The 14,271-nt window shown below is 28.8% G+C and overlaps 1 protein-coding gene across 2 annotated transcripts; it reads left to right on the top strand.

The window, feature by feature from the left end:
• Nucleotides 1-445: 445 nt before the first annotated feature.
• LOC112599445 (chitin synthase chs-2) lies at nt 446-13,786 on the top strand. Of its 2 annotated transcripts, XM_025346366.1 has the most exons (20): nt 446-565; nt 6,616-6,753; nt 6,858-7,102; nt 7,189-7,482; nt 7,544-7,771; nt 7,848-8,047; nt 8,116-8,266; nt 8,475-8,677; nt 8,740-8,928; nt 8,993-9,257; nt 9,319-9,792; nt 9,859-10,059; nt 10,124-10,350; nt 10,423-10,590; nt 10,721-11,274; nt 11,338-11,480; nt 11,554-11,891; nt 11,965-12,132; nt 12,207-12,465; nt 13,064-13,326. In XM_025346366.1, exons 2-20 carry the CDS (start codon nt 6,620-6,622, stop codon nt 13,324-13,326), a joined length of 4,704 nt encoding a protein of 1,567 aa, XP_025202151.1. In that variant the 5' UTR covers nt 446-565; nt 6,616-6,619. The 2 variants fall into 2 exon arrangements, with proteins under 2 accessions (XP_025202151.1, XP_025202156.1); XM_025346371.1 differs by lacking the exon at nt 446-565 and having other exon boundaries at nt 6,620-6,753; nt 13,064-13,786.
• The last annotated feature ends 485 nt before the right edge of the window (nt 13,787-14,271 follow it).

The raw sequence follows: 14,271 nt of genomic DNA, 5'->3' as shown, positions 1-14,271 counted from the left end.
CAACAAAAACATTGTTTTTTTTTTCGACATATGAACGAATTCGTGCGGAATTTCATTATAACAATGCGTGAAATATCAGTATTATTATTAATTAATATTTTTTTATTCATTATCAGAAAATTAATTACATCTTGAACTTATTGATAGGTAGATATTTAAAGAACGTTTTGTCGAGTAACATTCAACAAGCCCCGAAGAATTACATCACAAATACCTTCAGCACCCGCAATAATTATTTTACGCATGGAATCGTTTAATATATCACTCGCGGAGGTGGGGTAACGAATCATTACATAGACTGTAGACGGTTTCTTTATTGTCCTTCTATATTCGCTTTTTTTTTTTTTTGCTTTCAAACCAACTATATGAACCTGCTATACGAGTCTCCCACCAAGAAGGAAAGCCAAAGACCTGTCTCTTTGCAGGCCACAGTTGTCTGGCCGCGTGTTGGCGTTCGCTTGTGGTTTAATAACATTGTGTTGTAGACGTGTTCAAATATTAAAGAATGTAGGCCTAGCCGGATTGGATTACTCAAGTCAATGCGATTCAATTAACTATATCAAAGGTAAAAAAATTTTAAGTACATGATTTTCAAATTTACAATGCTTTACAAATTGCTATATTATATACATATTTAGATAATTTCTTAAAAACTTTTCGATTTTAAATTCTCAAACAGGAATATATTATATTACAAAGTTCCTTTTATAAATACTTATGCTTTATAATCCATATATTTTTTTAACTGTAATGTATAAAAACGTGAGTAACTGAAACTTTTTTATTAAAATATTAGCGTTAAAGTCTCTCGCGCGCATAATCATATAAAATATAACTTAGTTGGTTTATAAATATTACTAACATAATACGTAATACTTTACTTATAAAACTTGTGAATAATGAATATAAAAATTTAAAAGTTACAAATGATTCATATATTTAATCAAACAAGAAATCGATAAATATTTGAATACATAGTCATAATTATGACCTTATTAACAATCAAGAAATATATTTGTGACTCATGGGGCGTAAAATAATTTTTAATTTTCATCATTTTGTTTTTATCTTATACAAAAATGTATTTTAATCTTTTTAAATTGAACTAGAATAGCTTATTTTAACTTAAAAATCTATTAAGTCATTATTATAATACTGTATAACCTATTCTATATTTTAATCGTTTGTAATAAAACTTAATAGGTACAATTCCAAAAGAATATGTAATGTATATAGTATTATAAATGTATCACTGACTGCAATCAAAAATAAAAATAAATAAATATCACAAGTTCGTGTACTATAATATATATATGTTTTAATATATAGGTACAATATAGGTGTTGTTATATTCATTTACAAATAAAATAAGAATGTTCCAACGTTAACAAAATAAAAGTAAAGCAATGCACCAATTCCTTAGAGTTTTCCTTTCACTCGAACCGACGATCGGAGACCGTTTCACTTTCACGGCTAATGTTCCTTGCTATACTAGACAACAATATTACATTTTAAAACTAAATACAGACACGTTGTAGCATGTACGTGTATAACATTGTGTGATACAAATTTTGCAACTACGAAAATGAAACTAACCGAGTACAGTACAAAACCTGTACAGTCCACATCACGAATGCTATAATAATATTGTTCCTGAAATATCACACACGTAGAAAATTAAGAAAATATAGAAAATGCTAAAGTAACTAATAAATTATCGTACAACGCTAAGCCCATTATAAAGTTAAATTTTGAATATCAATATTTTCAAGTACGAAATTAATGAGAATTTTAATTATTTGGACGTTATTGATGCATAAGAAGTTTACCGTAGCAATTATAGGTATTGTAGGTATAGCTAGAATTTTGTATCAACATTGTCCTAAAGCTTAAAATGTTCTAAAAAGTTTTCAAAATAATTTTTATTAATTTTAGAATAGAACGCAGATTTGGGAACAATACTATTCTGATAGTAGAGCTCAAACGAATAGTTTGTAATCGATGATAAAATATCACTTTGGCATCAGTTGTATATATCTATATATTATTGATAAAAACTTAAAAATTAATGAAATTTTAGTATAGGGTTTAGCAAAATCATAATTTATAGGTTTTCTAAAAAAATATAATAATAATACGAGAATGTCGTTTTGGCGCATACAATATCTATATGTAGCAAAAACACTTGTAAATGTGTCCATGGAATTTAAAATTTAGAGAAAATTAATACCTATATTAATTATTAACAGATAATAAGAAATAGAATACTATTTTTTTAATATTAATTTTACATATTATAATTTAAGAAGTATTATATAAGAATCAGACTATGTAGGCGATATAAAAAATAATAATTATCTACCTAAATGTATCGCGGTATTTTTTGTATTCCAGCGTGACGATTTTTATTTAGTTTTTAATTAATTTCATTTGTGTCCATCACTCGCATTGTCTGTGCGCTATTGCCATTATATATTGTGATTCGTAAATCGTTGATTTTGTTTCAATTCTATTCTCACCCAGGGCCGTACTCCGTACTCGGCGCCCCCTCTCTAGCATGCGTCTTCAGGTCACTGCTCCACACAAATCAAATAATTATCAAAACGTTTTGCGTTTTCGTTAATGGAAAATTAAATACATGTCGAGATGTATATGGAAACAAACGCGGTGGTATTCCTATAACACAAGTCCTGACATTGACCGTTCTCATAATTGTTTCGACGACTTCAATATAGTTAAGAATCGTCATCATACAATGTAGAATGTAAACCTCGGTCGCGTCGATTATACTTAGAACATCATCATGCACTGTAAACGAATTATTCTTTGTTTATTGTACCGATTAAATTGGACCACTGGCATACATTTTTCTTCATAATGTACAGTTTAAAACCGGTTTAAGAAAATAAAAAGTGTTTTTTATATTAGAAAATCGATTATAATTGTAACGTTTTAAATTTTGATTAAGTGCAATAAACAAATCTTTAAATTTAAAAAATGATAAAATACCCATGTTACTATGTATAAAACAATTAAAATAAATTTTGCTAAAGATTTAACTTTAAATGCTTTGTCTACTAATAATTTAAAATAATCTATAAATAGATACAAGAAAAAAAATTTAGCATGAAAACAATTTATGTAATATAAAATATTATATTAACAAAATACTTAATATAAAAGTTATACGTATTAAAATAATGTTTATTATTTGTATAAAAATATAAAAGGATAATCCGTAAGAACTAATTAAAATCGGGCAACACGTTAAAATAAATATATTATATTATTTCTATTAAATCAATTAAATCATAAAATTATATTACCATTTACCAAGATGATAAATTGTTTTTTTTTTAAATATATTTAAAATACTAATTATTTTTTATTCGTTAATTAATACTTATTAGTTGTTAATTTTTATCACAGTGTAATAAAACAAAGTATAAATGTTTCTTATACTAACGTCTAACGCAATAATATTATTGATAGCTTATAAGCTTTGGATACTAAAAAGAAATTAGTGAAATAATGTATTTTTAATTTAGTCTACCGAAGGTTAGTGCCAAATAACTGGGCACCTTATTATAATATATATTTATTGCATCATTCTATCCTCACGATATTATTCTGTAGCAGTGACGCAACATATATTTTTAAGGTATTTTTGTAGGCAGTAGTAATAAAGTGAGTTATATATAAAACAAACATATACCTCAATACCTGTATAAAACTACAACTATAGTTTATGAAAAATAACCACAGTTATAACATTCTTTTAGTAAAGGTCGATAGGTCGTGATCAGATCATATTTGTAGGTACTCACTTATTTTTACAAATGACTAATGTCTGATATTCTGATACATATTATGCACTACTAATTTCTCTTTATTTAGGTACCTATCCTTGAAACAGATAAAACACAGTTCACAAAACACATCAGTTGTAAACTTATTAGGTACTTTAAACACGCCGAATTTGAATTAAAATAGCAAGTTCAATATCGTGTCGGATAAATCAATGAAATAAAATATTGAAGGCAATTAAAATATATTTTAACTCCGCGTCACACGTGTATCTGTTTATTAAATGGAAACTTATATGCCTACATGCATTTATTTTCATTGTTAGTTGTAAAAAAAAAAAAAAAACGTCAAGTTAATCTTTATAATTTGGAGAAACAATAATAATAATGAAATTAATTAAATATCTGATCCATTAAACTATTAGTCATGATTCGTGAACATCGATAATTGTTGAGGCGGATTATACTTATACGACAAATAAAAAAATCATACAAAAAATATGGAAAAAATTTAATATTTATTTAAATTAACACATACCAACTATAAGATAAAACATATTTACGCATTTCTCTGAGCTTCTTGTTATTTATCGTGATTTTTTTTTCAATAAATTTTATATTGTATTTTTAAATAATTTATTTTTATTAAAAAGTTGTATCCATTTTATTATTTAAACCGCATAATTAATTTAAAGTAAACCACATAATATATACATTTATGTATATTTATGGTGTCATGTATAAAGCATATTAGTTCGTTATTTATGACGTCTTCCCGAACAAAACCGAAAAAAGTGTAATAATATCTATAGTTCCTTCCTATTATACATTTTTAATACCTGTGTTCCGAAATAATAATTAAGTCTTTTCAATAATTATAATATAATCAAGTTTAAATAATAGTAATAAAAATTGTTAATTTAAAAATAAACTTAAAAGTGTAAAAACTCAGATTATAGGCTTTATGATTAAACATTTATTAATTATTAATATTTTGGCATTTTGCTCATAAATTTATTTGTGATATAAAAACATGTATTTTATAAATAATTCATAATTTAACCAATTAAAAAGTGATTTTGAATAAAGTTTCTAAAACGTTTTTTTTATTATGTTATAATGAAAAAATGTAATTAAATCAATAAACAAATAAAGAAAAAAAAATTGAATAGAATTAAACTAAGTTTATCAATAAATATAATTAAAATTAATGATAAACAGTAAAAGTATAATATATATATTAAAAATCATTGACAAGGGGTACCGCTTTTTTATACGTTAGGAGTCGAATGGATCACTATTATGTTTATGGGTGTGTTAAATTTGAATTCGATGGTGTATCATTGTAAACAAAAAATTATCCTGAGCAAAAACGGTTTGTCAATATTTTATATCACCAAGTATACTTCATTTTTAATTTTCATAATTTTTCTCTTTAGGTATATAAAGTTATTAAAGTCATTTATTTATATTTTAGTATTAAATTGTTTTATATATTTTTTCCAAAAATGTTGCATTTATTATATTGTTATTATTTAATTTTTATAATGCTGGTATTTGTATTATATTTAATCAACTTACATAACTCAAAATTTAGTAAAATATTTCTGTAAATACGGCAAACCAGTAAAAATAGGTTCATAGTATAAATACTATAAATAGATATTATTGATTATAATAATATAATTACAATAGTACCTACATAAAAGTCTTAAGTTCCCATTTTTTCAAAATTCTAATTTCAAATGCATAAAAAAATAAATATGTCTTTGTATTTTTAATATTTTTAAACAGATATAAGAATAATTTATGTGTGATCTTATAATAAATTATTAAGGATTTTGAATAGGTGAATATTTTTTATCGACATTTATTGAAAAATTGAAAAAAAAAACAATTGAAATGTTGTCATTTCAATAAATAGCCATCTATTAAAAAAAATTGAAAATGGTATCATATAATGAAAATGATAATATAAATATTTGGTCAAAATTTCAAGTATTTACAGTTATTTGTTTTTGAAGTATAAAAAAAACAAAAATCGTTTGAAAAGAAATAATTATTATTTAGGTGGATATCCATTTTTTCTCATTATAAAAAAAAAGTACTGGGAATTTTTAATTATTATCTCTTTAAAGTATAAACTAGATTTAATCAACTATCCAAAATCACCCTGAAAGTTGAATGTTGAAGCATATTATCGAATATTTATTGTATACGTATCCACAAAAATAAAAACACATAACATTATAAAATCAATACATTCATTGCGCCTCTCAGAATAATTACAAATAGCGTAATTAAAAATAATGTTTAAGATTTTTACATTATGCCTAAAACATATCAAATTATCATTGCAATAAAAATAAAAATTTTATTATTTTTATTTTCACATCATAAATCAATTTAAAATTGACCAATTACAAATGATTTTTTCAGAAACATTTTATCGTTGTCCTTTTTTATTTAATATTAAATATACTTATAATTATACTTCTGTGATCAACTAATTCTAATGTTTATGTATAATTTCATAAATTGCGTTGATGTTTACAATTTTTGTTTTATTTCCAACGTCAAACTTGAGATGAAAAATTAAAATAACATTAAACATTAAAATTCTTTAACGTTTAATACTCGAAAATGTAAAAACTATATGTATTATTATAATTTAAGTCCTGTATTTGAATGAGTTTCACTATACTTTATACTAGGTACCTTATAAAATTAGAAAGTACGTTTATAGTAAACATTCTTTTTGTAATATTATTTGTTTCATTTTTTAAGCGTAGCTTTAAATTGTTTTCAGCGCAATGACGTCTCTTCAACGTTTGTCGTTCGTTCCATCTGTGAATAACATGTCTCACCAAAGACTTCACGACAGTGACGAAAATTCTTCAGACGATGACGAAAATTCACCCTTAACCCAAGACTTATATGGTGGAAGGTATTTATTATTTTTTTCAAATATATAATAATATAAATGTAATATTATGTAATGCAATACGATTAAAAATAAATTAATTTTATGATTTAATGAATATATTTTAGTCAAAGGACTTTGGCAGATACTAAAGCATGGGACGTTTTTCGAGATCTGCCTCCACGTAGTGACAGTGGATCTATGGCTAATCAAGCATGTCTCGAATTTACTATACGTGTGTTGAAAATTCTAGCATATTTGACTACATTCATCGTCGTTCTATGTTGTGGCGTTATTTCCAAAATTAGTATGTTCTTCATGACATCTCAAATCAGGGCCGATCGTGTTGTCACATTCTGCAATAAGGACTTAAGTAATTAATAAAATTGATTATTTACTGAATGGCACTTGCGGTTTATAATTAAGTATTTAATAAAATCATCATCTCTTTTTTCGTAGGTCGTGATAAATTTTACGTTGTCAACCTTCCAACGGAAGAACGTGTAGCGTGGATATGGTGTTTGCTATTAGCATTTATCGTTCCAGAAATTGGAACTTTAATACGATCATTGAGAATTTGTTTCTTTAAGTCGTGTAAAAGACCTCCTTTATTCGATTTTGTTTTTGTGCTTATTATGGAAACACTTCACGTTTTTGGCTTAGTTTTGTTTGTGTATGTCGTACTTCCAAATTTAGACGTCGTCAAAGGTGCTATGCTTACCAATTGTCTTTGTTTCGTACCAGCTTTACTCAGTAAGTTTACTATTTTTTAAATTAATTTATAGAGAAATCAATAAAAAGTTAAATTTTATAGATTTATTATCAAGAACAACAAAGGGTTGTAAAACGAACTCGGAAAAGTCTGAAGTATACGCCAAAGTCTTAATGGATGTAATTGCTGTAGGATCACAAGCCACTGGTTTCTTTTTATGGCCTTTGTTACACCCGGAAAAGCAGATGAATAACCTTGCAATCCCAATTTCAGTATTTTGTATTTCTTGTGGTTACTGGGAAAATTATACAACCAAAAATACATTATTCGGTAGGCTATACTTGAAATTATGTCTATAAAATATTTTGAAGAGAACATTAGAGAATATTTATTTTTGAATTTTTAGGATTTATGAAGTTTGCTTATCATATAAAAGACCGAATGAGAAGAACACGTTATTTCATATATATGCTTATGTCTGTCTGGAAAATGTTATGTTTCTTTTGTTTCATGTTAGTAGTTATGTTCTTTAAGGGTGAAAATGTTACTCAAATTTTTTCATTAGTCAACGCTGGATTTTCACAACACAAGATACAAGTTCTTGAGGTAATAAATAATAATAAACATATTTGTAATTTATGTTAAAATTATTATTTTGTTAATGCATTATTCAGGTAAATCAAGTAACACGAAGTGGAACAATTTTACCAGACCTTGCTGATATAGTTACAACCGGAGATTCAGTTGAAATTGATGCAGAATATGTAACTGCCCTACACGTACTTCTTTTACAAATTATTTCAGCATATCTTTGTTATATATTCGGTAAATATAGCTAATATTAGTAAAATTACTAGTGAGTAGTGACTAAAAATTTTCTCACCTGTTTAAAGATGTACATATTATATTGTGTAGTATGTTGAACTACTTCAATTTAAAAATATTTTACTTCATTACTTTTAATGTATAATAATTATTATACATTTTACAATTAACTATACATTAATAAATGACGTTTTTATATCTCTTACAGGAAAATTTGCTTGCAAAATTATGATTCAAGGATTCAGTTATGCATTTCCAGTAAATCTAACAGTACCAGTCACCATGTCTGTATTGATCATCGCGTGTGGTTTACGTCACGATGATCCTTGTTTTTTCCATAACTCTATTCCAGATTATTTATTTTTCGATTCACCCGATGTCAATTTCTTAAATAATTTTATCACTAAGGAAGTAAGTTACTTAAATCAATATTAACGATACTGTGTGACACATATTATTGTAATGATTTTTAGCACGTATGGGTATGGCTATTGTGGCTTCTATCCCAAACTTGGGTAACGTTACATATTTGGACACCCAAGTGTGAACGTCTAGCGACCACTGAAAAGCTTTTCGCTAGACCAATGTACGATTCTTTATTGATAGATCAATCGTTAGGAATGAACAGGAAATTAAACGACGAAAAAGACGTAAAAACTGAAGTAAGAATTTTTTAAAATTAATTTTAGTTAAAAGTGGTTAATTTAATATTTTGTAATCATTAAGGACTTGGCTGATCGAGATAAAGAACCAGACGAATATTATGAAACAATATCTGTGCATACGGATGTAAGCAGTACAGCCCCTAAGACTGTGAAAAAATCTGACAGCATTACTAGGATTTACGCTTGTGCAACTATGTGGCACGAAACGCACGAAGAAATGATGGAGATGTTAAAGTCAATCCTCCGAATGGATGAAGATCAGTGTGCCCGTCGAGTGGCTCAGAAATATTTGCGAGTAGTGGATCCAGACTATTATGAATTTGAAAGTAAGTCAAAATTTCTGCATATTATGTAAATTCATCTAATTCCAAAACATAATTTATTCAGCTCACATATTCATGGATGATGGATTCGAAATCAGTGATGAAAACGATGATTGGAGTCAGGTGAATAGATTCGTAAAGCTTTTAGTGAGTACAATTGATGAAGCAGCAACTCACGTACACGAAACAAATATACGTATCAAACCACCAACTAAGTATCCAGCTCCATATGGTGGCCGTTTAGTATGGACATTACCTGGAAAAACTAAACTCACCGTACACATCAAAGACAAATCCAAAATCCGACACAGAAAACGTTGGAGTCAGGTTATGTACATGTACTACTTACTTGGCCATCGATTAATGGAACTGCCGATTTCCGTTGAACGGAAAGAAGTCATTGCTGAAAACACGTTTTTATTGACACTCGATGGTGATATCGATTTTCAACCACATGCGGTCAGGTTATTGATAGATTTAATGAAAAAGAATAAAAATTTGGGAGCTGCTTGTGGGAGAATCCATCCAATTGGAGGAGGTAATCCTTGAACATTAAATTTATTATGAATCCGAGTCAATAATATTGTATTTATTTATTATTTAGGTCCATTGGCGTGGTATCAAGTTTTTGAATATGCGATTGGTCATTGGCTCCAAAAGGCTACTGAGCACATGATCGGTTGCGTTCTTTGTAGTCCAGGATGTTTCTCACTGTTTAGAGGCAAAGCTCTTATGGACGATAACGTAATGAAAAGATATACGTTAAAATCTGATGAAGCTAGACATTACGTACAATATGATCAAGGTAAAAAACTTTTATCAGAACTAAAATTAAAATAACTTATAATTAAATTACCTTTAATATTAAGGCGAAGACAGATGGCTGTGTACATTGTTATTACAAAGAGGATATCGAGTAGAATATTCAGCTGCTAGTGACGCGTATACTCATTGCCCAGAAAGCTTCAATGAGTTTTATAATCAGCGAAGAAGATGGGTGCCGTCGACAATGGCGAACATCATGGACTTGCTTATGGATTACAAAAAAACAATTAAAATAAACGATAACATTTCAATGCCTTACATCAGCTATCATGTAGATATTTCCGTTGAAATTAATATAATATATCTAATGAGCGATTTTCTTACTAATTCGACATACTTTCAGATCATGTTGATGGGAGGTACCATTTTAGGGCCAGGAACTATATTCCTCATGTTGGTGGGAGCCTTTGTGGCTGTATTTCATATTGACAATTGGACTAGTTTCTATTACAATATTATACCGATAGTATTGTTTGTTTTTGTATGCTTCACATGTAAATCAAATATACAGGTAAATTAGTAAAGTAGTTTTTAATAAGTATTTTTATGACACCAACACACAATTAAATATCAGTATTAATTTCTAGAAAATATGCTCGTATGCATTTTAATAATTTTTTGTTTTTGATTTTTGTCCACAGTTATTATTGGCACAAATTTTATCAGCTCTGTACGCATTAGTAATGATGGCCGTTATTGTCGGTACGGCTCTACAGCTGGGCGAGGACGGTATCGGATCGCCATCTGCAATATTTTTAATTGCCATGATGAGTTCGTTTATAATAGCAGCACTTCTCCATCCGCAAGAGTTTTCTTGTATTATATATTTTGGTATATATTGGCTATCCATTCCATCTATGTATTTGCTTTTAATATTATACTCCATTATCAATCTCAACATTGTAACATGGGGTACGAGAGAGGTTCAAGTAAAAAGAACTAAAAAAGAAATGGAAGCAGAAAAAAAAGCCGCTGAAGAATCGGAAAAAAAAAATAAACAAAAGTCAATGCTTGGATTTTTGCAAAATTGGGACCCTAATGAGGACAATGAAGAGGGCTCGTTTGAATTGTCGTTCGCTGGACTTTTTAAATGTATGTTTTGCACTTATCAGAAACCCGTAAACGAAGGTCAACAGTTAGTTAGGATAGCCGATTCATTAGAAGGTTTAGGTAAACGGATAGATCATATCGAAAAGTGAGTGCTACAACAGACAATTTAAGAATATATATATTATTAATGTGAGTGTCTTTATAATAGGGTTGTGATCGATCCAACATCGGTGAACCGTAAGAGAAACGCTTCAACAAGTAGCGCTCCACATCAAATTGTTCTAGATCCGGTCCAAGAAGAAACTTCCCAAAACGAACACTCGGATACAGAGACTGACGAAGAATCTTTAGGTTAACTTTGTTCAGCTTAGTTTTATAAAAGTTGCAACTTGAAATAATGAAACATAATTTTATTCTATTGCAGAACCCAAAGTAGAACGTAACGACGATATCAATCCTTTTTGGATTGAAGACAAATCTCTGCGAAAGGGTCCGGTGGCGTTTTTATCCACAGCTGAGCAACAGTTTTGGCGGGATCTGATCGATAAATATTTATATCCGATCGATGAAGATAAAAATGAAAAGGCTCGAATTGCAGCAGACTTGATCGAATTGAGAAACAAATCTGTTTTCTCATTTTTCATGATCAATGCTCTGTTCGTACTCATCGTTTTTTTGCTTCAATTGAACAAAGATAAACTTCATTTAGACTGGCCAATAGGCGTCAAGACAAATATTACAACTATTGCAGAGACGTCTGAAGTAAAAATTATATTAATTTTGTAAATATTTTATTGTGTATTACATGATTTATTAAAAAACGATACGATTACAGATCATTATTAGTAAAGAGTACTTGCACTTAGAACCCATTGGTTTGGTGTTCGTGTTCTTCTTCGCATTTATCATTATAGTTCAGTTTACCGCCATGTTGTTCCATCGCTTCGGTACTCTGTCTCACATACTTGCCTCAACGGATTTAAACTTGTGTTGCAACAAAAAGGTAAACGGAAATGGTGACTTTTTTTTTAATAAATTTTTTATGGATTTAAAAACTATTGTTATTTTTGATTTCAGACTGAAGATTTGACCCACGACGGTCTACTAGACAAACAAGCAGTCGTCATCGTCAAGCACCTCCAACGTTTGAGGGGTATCAATGGTGATTACGATAATGAGTCAGGATCCAGTGGTGATAATGCCGTGGGCCGGCGTCGAACAATTTACAACCTAGAAAAACAACGACAAAAGACCCGAACAATTGGCACACTGGATGTAGCTTTCCGCAAAAGATTCTTGCAGATGAAAATGGGAGAGGATGAAGATGAACCACAAGGTACAATAATACCTTTTATACGAGTATATTATTACAAGGCATTTTTAATTTAACAAATACCTGCATAGTATCGAAATATTGTAGGCAAATTATAATCAGCGATTCAACTTTCGTGATAGTCCCATACTTTATTATCATTAAACTGCTATTAGATTTCTATAAAATAGAATTAATATATGTATTTATATTACGTATAGGTAGACTTTAAGTTATAAAAATATTTTTAAATATTATAATTTTAATGACCTAATAATGTATTGATTAAATTTATTATGTAATACACAACAATATGTTAAATGGATAACGATCGTCGTTGATGAATATAGTTTTGTTTAGAAAATACATATTCCGTTAGGTAGGTACTCATTAACATAATAAATTTAAAACGTTGACATAAAATCATTGATTATTAATTATATGGTATTTAAATTACCTAGTTGTTTAACTAGGTTTAATTATCAACTCGATTTTTAACTCTAAAACTACCAATTAGGTTCCTTTCTATTTAACTCACATTGCGCATATACAGATATGTACATACAATATTTTGATTTTTGACTCTCAGTAACGGTTGTGTACATTCATTTTTTGTTTATAGGTGGCACACCGGTGTTGGGCCGGAAACTCACGATGGGTAAAGAAGTTCGGCAGGCGCTTGAGGTGAGAAGACGGTCCATGCAGGCGGAGAGGCGTAAGTCTCAGATGCAAACGTTAGGCGCAAGCAACGCGTTCAACCAGACGCAGCGGCAATCGAACGCAGGAATTAGCGTCAAGGACATATTCAAGGGTAGCCAAAATCTGGCATACGAGCGCGACGACGGTGACGGAGATGACCGGCTGCCCATGCACGCCATCAACTGAATCGTAACGCGATCCTAAGTGACAGCGGATAAAAGGGGGAATGAGCCAGACAGACGGAGGTAAAAAACGATTCCCCACGGAGCGTTTCTAGTCAAAAAAACAAATCACAACACGAAGCGTGATAATCGTATATCGTCTATAAAAAATATAGTAATATTATTTGTATTTTTTTTATCCGTCACTTTTTCCTCTTGTTTTTTGAGCTATTCGAGCCGGTGCATCACAGTTGAAAGCCTAAGTTGAAAACGAATTTCGACTCCAAACTGCCTATATCTAGCTATTTTTATATGTTGGCCCTTACGCGGCCTGGACGAGTTTCTAAAAATAACTCGTCAATGTGATATATATACTTGAATTACTTAATTTTTTTAATTATATAAATGCGTTTTTTGTATACTTTACCATGACATAAAATTTACCTATGTTGTACACAATAAACTATTGCTCATTTTAAACTACAGTTTACGTTTTATGATATTATTTTGCTCTCATTTACATGCTGTGTTTCCCTTAAGATGACGTTGAAATAAATTAATATTGATATGCTACAATAATGATCATAAGGAGTTTTGTAAATTTTTAATAATACAATATAACCACTTATGTGATTATACTATAAATATGAAATACTCATTAGTATATGATCGTGGTTAACACTTTTTAAAGACTATATAATAAATAGTTTTGAAATTAAGTTTGTTTGCATGTGGATCGATCCACATACCACAATCAATGATAACAAGTTGTAAAGATTTAAACAACAGTATATTTTTACAATATTTATTAGTTATATTACAAATAAATATAAATAATTAATATAATAGCGATAACTACTGTTATTAAGTTTAAATAATAATATGTTATATAAAAATGAGTTCAGTGTAATGTAAAATAACAAAAAAAAAAAATCAAAGTAAGTAGGTACTTACGATTATAATTGTTTTA

The sequence above is a fragment of the Melanaphis sacchari genome, unplaced genomic scaffold (genome assembly GCF_002803265.2).
Source record: "Melanaphis sacchari strain LSU unplaced genomic scaffold, SCAv2.0 Contig0_pilon_pilon, whole genome shotgun sequence".
NCBI lineage: Eukaryota > Metazoa > Arthropoda > Insecta > Hemiptera > Aphididae > Melanaphis > Melanaphis sacchari.
The sequence above is the reverse complement of the archived record's forward strand: the minus strand, read 5'-3'. Positions and strand labels throughout refer to the sequence as shown.

Coding starts and splice junctions, on each gene's coding strand:
- LOC112599445 (XM_025346371.1), top strand. CDS start 6,620: ATGACGTCTCTTCAACGTTTGTCGTTCGTTCCATCTGTGAATAACATG. Junction 8,678..8,739: donor ATAATTTTATCACTAAGGAA/GTAAGTTACTTA, acceptor AATGATTTTTAG/CACGTATGGGTATGGCTATT. Junction 11,275..11,337: donor CGGATAGATCATATCGAAAA/GTGAGTGCTACA, acceptor TCTTTATAATAG/GGTTGTGATCGATCCAACAT.